General features: G+C 41.6%; 2 protein-coding genes across 3 annotated transcripts in view; one reads left to right on the forward strand and one right to left on the reverse strand.

The window, feature by feature from the left end:
* The window catches only part of LOC105519772 (cytochrome P450 4F12), a 48324-nt gene extending 42266 nt beyond the window's left edge, over positions 1-6058 (forward strand). The window contains exons 10-13 of one of the 2 annotated variants that reach the window (XM_011953238.1): positions 4847-4980; positions 5072-5136; positions 5345-5427; positions 5819-6052. In XM_011953238.1, the coding sequence (XP_011808628.1) occupies positions 4847-4980; positions 5072-5136; positions 5345-5427; positions 5819-5996 (460 nt within the window). In that variant the 3' untranslated portion in view covers positions 5997-6052. Of the gene's footprint in view, positions 1-4846; positions 4981-5071; positions 5137-5344; positions 5428-5818 lie in introns of both variants that reach the window. The other variant, XM_011953237.1, reaches the window with a different exon arrangement.
* A 2416-nt stretch (positions 6059-8474) lies between these two features.
* On the reverse strand, positions 8475-9443 carry LOC105519872 (olfactory receptor 10H3-like). Its single transcript, XM_011953412.1, has one exon. It carries the CDS (start codon positions 9441-9443, stop codon positions 8475-8477), a length of 969 nt encoding a protein of 322 aa, XP_011808802.1.
* Positions 9444-10918: the final 1475 nt, after the last annotated feature.

Below are 10918 nucleotides of genomic sequence, written 5' to 3' on the forward strand. Positions count from 1 at the left end.
ATAGAAATCGTCCATGTTACCAAACCACTTGTACGCCAAATGCTATCGAAATAAAAAGAAATAAAGTAGACACATATCTTCACATTAACAATATATCTTTGGGAGCTTTTCTTTTCTTTTTCTCAAAATATGAGTTTTGGAATATTTGTTTTTATTTTTAATTGACAAATTTTACTTATATATATTTATAGGGTGCAACATAATGTTATGATATATGTATACAATATGGAATGATTAAGTCAATTTAATAAACATACCCATCATCTCATATACTCATCATTTTTGTGGTGAGAACTTTTGAAATTTGCTCTTTTAGCAATTTTGAGAAATATATTATTATCATCTATAGTCATCATGCATGTAATAGATCTCAAAACTTATTCCTCCTGTGTAACAGAAACTTGTACCCTCTGACCAATGTCTTTCTATTCTCTCTTCGTCCCTTCTCTGGTAACCACCATTCTCTTCTTGGTTTCTATGATTTCTGTATTAGCTATTTTAGATCTCACAGGTAATTAAAGTCACGTGCTATTTGTCTTCTTGTGCTTGGTTTATTTCACTTAGCATAATGTCCTCCAGGTTCTTCCATGTTGTCACAAACGAAAGAATTTTCTTCTGTTTTTAAGGCTGAATAGCACTCAATTTTGTATATATACCACATGGAAAATGAGGTTTGAATAACAAAAGCAATGATGAGAACAGGTTCTTCTTGCACTCAATGAGACATTACAGATAAGACAAGGGTTATCCTTGACATTCCTGCTACCCTACCTAATCTCCCTTTCTCCAAAGGGGCCTGCAGATATACTGATTTGTCATCTATCTGCCTGTCTGTTTATCAATCTATCTACATACGTTTCTATCATACATCTCCTTTTATATTCCATATATTTTTTGTCCTATGGTATTTACATTTATGGACATTTGGGCACATGGTTTTTTCCCCACTTAATAGTGTGTCTGATAGCTATTTTTTCTGAGTGCTGAATAGCATTCCATGTTTTATTTGTCCCATCCCTTTCTTGAATACACTTGTATAAACATTTCCAATCATTGTAGATATGGTCAATTAGCCTTCCAGAGTCTCTGTATTGATTTACCTTCTGGCCTGCATTGTGTGACAGGACTAGTGATCCTCATTTTCTCCTTTAGTGTAGCTGTATAATGTTCCATTCTGTGGATGTTTGTTGCGGGAAGTCAGGGACCCTGAATGGAGGTACCAGCCGGAGCCCCAGCAGAGGAACATAAATTGTGAAGATTTCATTTTAATATGGACATTTATCAGTTCCCAAATAATGCTTTTATAATTTCTTACACCTGTCTTTACTCTAATCTCTTAATCCTGTTATCTTCATAAGGTGAGGACGTACATCAACTCAGGATCTTTGTGATAATTGTGTTAACTGTACAAATTGATTGCAAAACATGTGTGTTTGAACAATATGAAATCAGTACACCTTGAAAAAGAACACAATAACAGCAATTTTTAGGGAATAAGGGAAGACAACCATAAGGTTTGACTGCCTGCAGGGTTGGGCAAAAAGAGCCATATTTTTATTCTTGCAGAGAGCCTACAAATGGACGTACAAGTAGGGAAGATATTGCTAAATTCTTTTCTTAGCAAGGAATATTCATACCCTGGGAAAGGAATGCATTCCTGGGGGGAGGCCTGTAATGGCCGATCTGGGAATGTCTGTGTTATGTGGCTGAGATAAGGACTGAGATTCACCCTGGTCTCCTACAGCACCCTCAGGCTTACTAGGGTGGGGGAAACTCTGCCCTGGTAAATTTGTGGTCAGACCGGTTCTCTGCTATCAAACCCTGTTTTCTGTTGTCTAGGATGCTTAAAGACAGTATGTGCACTGCTGAACATAGACCCTTATCAGTAGTTCTGCTTTTGCTCTTTGTCCTGTTCCCTCAGAAGTGATCTTTGTTAGACCCTTATTAGTAGTTCTGCTTTTTCCCCTTTGAAGCATGTGATCTTTGTACCTACTTCCAGTTCTTACATCCCCTCCCCTTTTGAAATCCTTAATAAAAGCTTGCTGGTTTTGAGGCTCAGGTGGGCATCACGGTCCTACCAATATGTGATGTCACCCCCGGTGGCCCAGCTGTAAAATTCCTCTCTTTATGCTGTCTCTCTTTATTTCTCAGCTGGCTGACACTTATGGAAAATAGAAATAACCTACATTGAAATATTGGGGGTGGGTTCCCCAATAGATATTTATCTAAACATCTCCCCATCTATGTATATTTGGCTTGTTTCATCCTTTTGCTAAATTAAACCTGTGCAATTGGCATGTGTCTACAGTGACCATTGTTCATATGTGTAAACATCTCTGCAGGACAAATTCCCAAAAGTGCAATTCCTGAATCAAGGACCATTTGCATTCTACAATTGTAATAATGATTGTAAATCCATTCCTATATTTGCTGAGTTTGATGGCACAAACTTTCCCACAAATTTGCCAATAGTGTTATTGTATCATTAAATTTAAAATTTTTGTCAGTCTTCACATTTCATCTTTTAATGAGCATTTTCTTAAATAAGAGTGAGAAAGAACATCCTTTGCCCAAGTTGATAAGTCACTTACTTTCTTTCTATGGGAGTGGTCATCTTATATTTTCTACTGTTTTTCTTTGGGTTCTTTTTTCTTATTTACTTATAAGAATGTGTATCACAATTAATGATTTTTTTCTGTCTTTTGTTGCAAAATATTGCCTATTGACTTTTTTTGGGGGTGCTTTTGGTTAATTTTTATGAAGTTACATTTGTCCATATTTTCTTTTGTACCACACTACCCATCTGTTTCCCAGATATTTGTGGGGCTTCCTTTAGCAGATGGGAAGTTTTCACTTATTCACACGTCTGTCTCTGACCTTTTTAGTCGTTTGAATGCATCCTTTTTTATGGCATTGCCATACCATTTTTATTACTGTGACTTTTTTTTTCTTTTTGCTTTTCTTGAGATGGAGTCTAGCTGGAGTGCAGTAGTGCAATCTCAGCTTACCGAAACCTCCCATCTCCCGGGTTCAAGTGATTCTCCTGGCTCAGTCGCCTGAATAGCTGGGATGACAGGCACTGTCCACCACGCCTGGCTAATTTTTGTATTTTTAGTAGAGATGAGGTTTCACCACGTTGGTCAGGTTGGTCTCAAACTCCTGACCTCAAGTGATCTGCCCACCTCGGCTTCCCAATACTGTGACTTTCTAATAGGTTTTAACATCTGGCAGAGTGGCTTTTTTGTTGTTGTTGTTGTTAAATCAACCCTTACAAATATTTGTTGTATGGCCAAGTGTATGTTTTATTTGGATTGAGGGAAATTTATAATAAAATACAGAGACTTCATGTTTCTTTTTAAGTTTAATCCAGGTATTTTATATCATTATGACTAGCATCTTTTCTTTTATTATCTTTTCAGTTAATGGTTATTTCTACATGGTAAAACTAATGATTTATGCATATAAATTCTATGCCCAATGAACACAGTACATGCTAAAGATGGTGTTGTGTATCAAGAGAAAAAAATATAGATAATTAAGTAAAAGCTCTTGGGACAACTGGAAAGCCTTCTGGAAAAAAGGCAACTGAACCTGGTTCTCGTGTCTTATGACAAGATAATGTTCAGACTAATCATTTTTTTCTAAAAGAGTCCTAAAAGCTGTAGAAGGAACCATGAGAAAATTATTTTATACCTCCAGAGTAGGGATAATTTTGACATAAATCCCAGGGGCTATGAAAAACTGATACACTGTTAAATGAGAAAAGATACAGGCCAGGCATGGTGGTACATGCCTGTAATCCCAGTACTTTGTGAGGCCAAGGTGGGGAGATCACTTGAGATCAGGAGTTCAAGACCAGCCTTGTCCACATGGGGAAACCCCGTCTCTACTAAAAATAAAAAAAAATTAGTTGGCTATGGTGGTGAATGCCTGTAGTCCCAGCTACTTGGAAGGCTGAGGCAGGAGAATCACTTGAACCTGGGAGGTGGAGGTTGCAGTGAGCCGAGATTGTGCCACTGCACTCCAGCCGGGGCAACAGTGACTCCATTCTAGCCCCCCACTCCCCCCAAAAGGATACATAATAGTGTCTATAGTAGATGCTGTGCTCCCATATAATTTTTTAAGATGCTAAAAATTAGCCCAGAGAGGCATACATTAAAAAAATAATAATCTGGCATCATGTGGGGAGAAGTAAATGGCATTGGGCCGTAGAGGTGGATTATGTTTTAAAGTTCTCAAATTCTGAACCAAACAAGTGCACACAATATTAAAATTTTAAATAGCCACTGCAAAAGAAGAAAGATTAAGCAGAGAATTCAGCTCCTTTGCTGGATCTTAAATGTTTATAAACATTTTCCAGTGGGGCCTCTAGTGTTTTCTAAGTGTAAAATCACTATCTGCCAAAATGATACATTTGCTCCCACATTTCAAATTGCATGACTCTTTTTTTCCCTTGCCTAATTGAACGTTCTGGTATCTCTAGTTCCATGCTAAATAAGAGCAAAATATTGGATCTGGGTATTTTGTTTGTTACTCATTTGCATTTGAGTTTGCTTTCTTGCCACAGACAATGTTTATTTTTTACGTAAATTTGTTAACCTTTTACCGCTGGCTTCTGGGTGTTTTCCTCAGAGTATTTATTTTTAACTGCTTGGCTGAATTTTCTCTGATACTTTTCTAATTGTCTGCTTCTCTAATTGTTTTCTGCTTTTTAAAATTCTCAAATGTTTGATCCCCATGGAGTTTATTTTGTGACAGAGAGAAAAGATCTCATCTGGAAATAGAAAAGCTGGAGAGTTGTGTCTTCGCTCTCCTGATAATGATTGGGGCTGGGGTGTTTCCTTAGGGACGACCTGGCCCAGCTGCCCTTCCTGACCATGTGCCTGAAGGAGAGCCTGCGGTTACATCCCCCAGCTCCCTTCATCTCCCGACACTGCACACAGGACCTTGTTCTCCCAGATGGCCGAGTCATCCCAAAAGGTGCCCACAGCCTCAGGGGGAGGAGCCTCCCAGGTAGGAAGTTGGACCCCTCAGGGGGTCCTCGTCCTGACTGCCCCCTTCTCTCCCACAGGCATTATCTGCGTCATCAATATTATAGGGGTCCATCACAACCCAACTGTGTGGCCGGATCCTGAGGTGCTGCCTTCCTCATTCACCACCACCACTCCCATCCTCTACTCTTTTTTTGTTTTGTTTTTTGTCAATTCCAATGTTCCTAGTGGAGGGGACAGGTTTTTGATGAGGAAAATCCAACATCACCTCCCCCCAACACACACATTTGTCTCTCCAACAAGGTTGCTGGACCTAGGAGACCTCACCCAGCAAACCTATGTCTCACCTGCAGGTCTATGACCCCTTCCGCTTCGACCCAGAGAACAGCAAGGAGAGGTCACCTCTGGCTTTTGTTCCCTTCTCCGCAGGGCCCAGGTAAGAGCACCCTGTGTCTGAGGCAGCGATGGGGTGATGTTTGCGGGAGTGGAAAAAGGAGGACTTTGCAGATGGTCCCAGTTCCAGCTCTTCCCTCCATTCCTTCACAGTTTATGGGAAAACATCCATGGAATGGGGATGAGTAGGTCACACAGGGGTCCTGAGTGCTTAAAATCCCCTTCTCCATCTGCTGGTCTGAGCTGAGAGCTGGAGTCTGGCCCAGGCTCCGAGACATGCAAGTCCACATGGGGGTCCCAGGCACGCTTAACCCCTCTCTATATCTCTCAGGCTGAGCTGGGTGTGGTTGGGGGGGTCCCGGGTCAGGCTCCTGGAGTGATGGGACCCAAATGCGGGTCTTGGGCGCAGTCACAGTCCACTCTCCCGCCTGCAGGAACTGCATCGGGCAGGCGTTTGCCATGGCGGAGATGAAAACAGTCTTGGCACTGATGCTGCTGCACTTCCGGTTCCTGCCGGATCACACTGAGCCCCGCCGGAAGCCGGAGTTGATCCTGCGTGCTGAGGGCGGGCTTTGGCTGCGGGTGGAGCCCTTGAACGCAGGCTTGCAGTGACCATCTGATCCATCCACCTTATTTTGCAGATTCTCATGAATAAAACGGTGCTGTCACCTCTGCCTGGGCCTCACTGACTGCCGGCACGTGGCTCTTGGGGATTGGGAGACTTCAGGGTGAGGTCTAACCTCGGTGGGTTGGGCGGGGTGTTGTTCCTGACCCCAAGACCCTGACTGCCTCTTTGGTTGAGGATAGGGCCTCCATGCCTAGAGCAGGGTCTCTCAGAGCCCAAGTGTGGACTTCATCCTGTGGACAATATGGAGTCATGGGAGGGTTTTGAGCAGGAGAGGGACCAGGATTAAGAACGGATTTAAGAAGCGAGACCCAGGCTGGGTCAGTGAGAAGCAACCGTAGAGGCAGATCCTTTCTTCTGGTGTGGGAGTGTCCCAAGACTGAGGTTCCTGGCCAGTTCAGAACACAGGGATAGAAGGGTGCAGCTTTTACCCTGGCAGGCTCTCAGGAATTCTCAATTTCCTTTCCTGCCAACCTCCCACCCTGTGTGTCCCCTTTCCAGTTGATCACTTTTCTGACTCCCTTTCCCTAACTTCAGACAGCTCCATTTTTTCCTCTTTTGAGCCCTCTGACTCTGCCCAGGCAGCCCGTCCATCAGGTACTACCTGAATCCTCCCCCTACTCTCTTCTGTTATGTGCCAGGCACTCTTGCAAGTGTCAGAGGTTGGGCACGTCCTCACCCTTTCACCTCTAGATTCCTCCTTCATTCCCATCACTGACCCATCTTGGGGTGGGATGCAGTCAGGACCTTCCCATTTGATCCTTGAGATTCAAAGCTAGATGACTGGAAACAAAACACTACCCCAAAGTTATGGGATCTCGAGCCAGACTGTGGTGCTGAAGTCTCACATTTGCTGTGTGACTTGAGCCAGTTAATTCCCCTCTATGCACTTCAGTTTCCTCAAACATATAATGCGGTCAACAACCTACCTCAGGGTTGTTCTGAAGACAAAGTTTGAGGAACTTAGAACTGTGCCTGGTGCACATTGGATGCTTAATAAATGTGGCCATTATTACCTCCTCTCTGAGAAAGTCTGGCTAATAAAGCATGTTGCCTTTCGAGATAGTTTTTTTCTACTATGACTTTAAAGACTGTTTTGGAACTCATAGGCAAAAATTCTGATATTTGTGCTCCTTGAATAAGCTCCTGATTTCCATGGTGCTTCATTGATGATAACCACACATGCAAGTGTTGTCCAGAGTATGCAGGATAAGGCAAAGGATAGTTTGTTTTTGTTTGGAATTTTATAGCATAAACATAGGATAAAACTTCTTTCAACCATGTCACCTTTTGACCTTGCAAAGCCATGATCTCTACTCTTCTGGAATGAAATCTCTTTCAGTGTTGACCTTCACATTCCAGCACCAGCAGGAAGCACAGGCGAGGGCACTATGAGTAGCATTAGAAGAGAATTCACACTGTAAAAATAATATTCATTCCTCAGCTGGTGGAACCAATGGCTAGAACCAGAGAACCAGAAAAATGATGCCTCCATTGGAAGCAAGGGAGTACATATCCTAGAATGACCCATTGAGATTGCAGAGCAACTGTGTCAAAAATGCGTGGAGAAGAGACAAGGCTATCTTATCAGGACATATTACAGATCTATTATTAAGATATATTAAGTCCTATTACCAATCTCCTTTTTTCTCTCTTCCTCCCTTTGCCAGATTTTGCTCCAAATTCTTAGTTATTACATTTCATGTACAGGTAAAAAAATTTAAAGAACTCCCTTTTTACTTGACACCTGCTTTCTCTCTCTCTCTGGCTTCTTCTCTGTCTCTCTCTCTTTATTCTGTCTATGTCTCTGTATCTCTCTCTTTATTCTATGTCTCTGTATCTCTCTCTGTCTTCTATCTCTGTCTCTGTATCTCTGTCTCTCCCTCCTTCTTGGTCTCTCTCCACTTTTGCATTCTGACATCCTTCACTCAACTCAACATATTAATGTCCACACCCAAACTTAGGCTATATCTCTCCCAAAGACAGTGAGGAACTTTATATAAGAACCAGTTTCTCTGAGGGAAGTAGTTTATTTTCCTTTGTACATTTCTTCTAATTAAAAGGATAATATTTATAAAACACTGGACACAGTGCCGATGCATGGAAAAAACTTAATGCTTGGTGGCATTTATGACTATCATGTTATTCTTACTTTTTCTTACACTAGGGGAAAATAAATATATTTTGCCTGTCCATTTAAGAAGAACCATGTTCATAAGTGCCCAGACACATCCATGTGATGATCCCCACCTGTCCATAGATAGAAAACACATTTCTAGGAACAGATAATAGGATAAAGTTAATCACAATGGCTCATAAACAAGAGATTGTGATCACTCGAGGCTAAGCAAAAAGGGATAAGAAACAATAGCTAGTATGTATCAAATACATATTTTCACATACCTGAACCCTTACAACAGTCCTATGGAGATACACATTATCTTCAGCTCTTCTATTATATTTTATCACCACCAAATTGGCACACAGGAGCTAAGAAGACAGAATTTTCTGTAAAAGTTTTTATTTATGGCATTCTTCAGCTCCTTGTTCCTTAAGCTGAAAATGATTGGGCTAAGGAAGGGGGTGAAGACAGTATAGGTGGTGGCCATCAAGGTATCACTGTACATAGAATGGAGGCCCTTGGGCTTGAGGTAGATAAGGGAGGCAAAACGATAGTGCACGACCACTACAGTGAGGTGGGATACACACGTGGAGAAAGTCTTGTGCCGGCCCTCAGGAGAGGTAATCCTCAAGATGGCAGCCACAATGAAGACATAGGAGAGGATGATGAGGAATAAACAGCCTATCAGGGCTGTGACACACACCAGCATCACACCCATGATGACAGATGATGTCTTGTTCCCACAGGCTAACTTCAAGAGGGAAAGCACATGACAGGCAAAGTGGTGGATCACGTTAGACCCACAGAAAGTGAGGTGAAAAACTATCATTGTCACCATCATCCCCATGACTGAGCCACCAGCCCAGGTCCAGGCCACAAGACAGGCACAGTCACGGGGGCTCATGAGCACGTTGTAATGCAGTGGGTGGCAGATGGCCACGTAACGATCATAGCCCATGACCATGAGAAGGAAGGAGTGAGTGAAGCCAAACATGAAGGAGAAGAACATCTGACTGGCACAAGACACAAAGGTGATGGAACGATGGGTGGAGAGCAGATCAGCCAGCATGCGTGGGGTAATGGCAACAGTGAACAGAATCTCAGAGACGGAGAGGGCACACAAGAAGAGGTACATGGGTGTGTGGACTCTGTGTTCAATCCAGATTGTGGCCATGATGAGAAGGTTGCCAAGCAATGTGAACAGGAACATCAGGAGGTACAGCAGGAACAAGACAGGCAGGAGCTGCTGGGGGAAGGCTGAGAAGCCAAAGAGGATAAATTCAGACATGGTGCTGTAGTTCTGACCAGGCATGGATACTGTATCTAGTGAGATTAGAAACAGAATTAAATGACAGTGGTTAAAACACAGACTGTAGCACAGATCAAATGGCAACTCAACAGCTCTATGCTATTCAACAACTGGTAGAATGTTCTGGGTCTCACTTTCCTCATCTGTAAAATGGAGTAAATAATAATAGTTCTTAACATTCAGCAATGTGACAAAGATCAAATGACATTAATATATCAGATAATCATGTCAGATTTTGGCTACTAATTGGGTTTCTATTAACACTGACTAACATAAAGAAAAGGTTCAATACTTAGAGCCATTAGAGACAGGCATAGATGATCAGGGTCAGAGTCTCTTGATAATGTGCCAGTTCTAGAAAACATACATTTTGACCTTGGGGTTTAAAAGTATTTTTCCTGAGAGTCTTTATCTTTTAGTTGCTTATTTAACTCAATTACATTTATTTTAATACTGATTTATTGATACTCATTTATGCCATCCTATTTCAAATTGCATATTTACTATTCCAAAAAATCTGAATAAAAAATTTGAAAGAAAAGGCTGAATACATACCCGTCAGACAAATATGCACCAAATGAAAGCTGAGGTTGCAATCTTAATAATAATAAAAGGTGGAATTTATGGAAACAATTATCACAATGTCTCTAATACCATATGCCACTCCAGGGAACCAGAGTTCCTTGAGACATGGCTGACCTGTGGTCTGGACACAGAAGAAGGCCTTAGGCACCTTGTACCGGTATGAAATGAAACTGCCACTAAGTAATGGGATAATATTAAAAGCCTGGAGGTACTAGATTGAAAAGATGCCCACTAGCCAAAAAAGATAATCACTGTACAGAAGATGGAGGAATAACCTAAATTACACCATGAGGAAGCTTTCAGAAAAATTCAGAAGGTGGATAATTCCACAGAACAATTGGTCTGGTCTCATTGATAAAGGCTCATTCAAAGGACAAGAGAGATTCGAGGACATAATCACTGGATGCAACATAGGAGACTAGTTGAATATTGATTTACATAACCAGCTATAAGTATTTTTAAGGCAATAGAGAACGTTTTGATTATAGCATGAATGAATGATTAGGTATGAGTAATATTAAGGCATTATTATTGATCTAATTACCAATTATTTTAGAGACAGGTCTCACTCTGTTCCCCAGCTTAGAGTAGGATCATGACTCACTGCATCCTAGAACTCCTGGGCTCAAGCAATCCTCTGCCTCAGCCTCCTAAATAACTGGGACTACAGGTGTGTGCCAGGTCAACTGTCTAATTAAAAAATTTTTAGAGACAGGGCCTCACATTGTTGCCCAAACTGGTTTCGAACTCCTGGCCTCAAGTGATCTTCCTATCTCAGCCTCCCAAAGTACTGGGATTATAAGCATGAGTCACCATGCCCAGCTAATTATTTTTTTTAAGTGCAATCTGGTTACTTTGTCTATGGAGAAAAATGTATAGTTTCTTGATGCATG

This window comes from Colobus angolensis, unplaced genomic scaffold (genome assembly GCF_000951035.1).
Source record: "Colobus angolensis palliatus isolate OR3802 unplaced genomic scaffold, Cang.pa_1.0 Scaffold36, whole genome shotgun sequence".
In the NCBI taxonomy this organism is placed as follows: Eukaryota; Metazoa; Chordata; class Mammalia; order Primates; family Cercopithecidae; genus Colobus; species Colobus angolensis.

Excerpts from the sequence above, each read along its gene's own strand:
- LOC105519872 (XM_011953412.1), bottom strand. The coding sequence starts at position 9,443 with ATGCCTGGTCAGAACTACAGCACCATGTCTGAATTTATCCTCTTTGGC.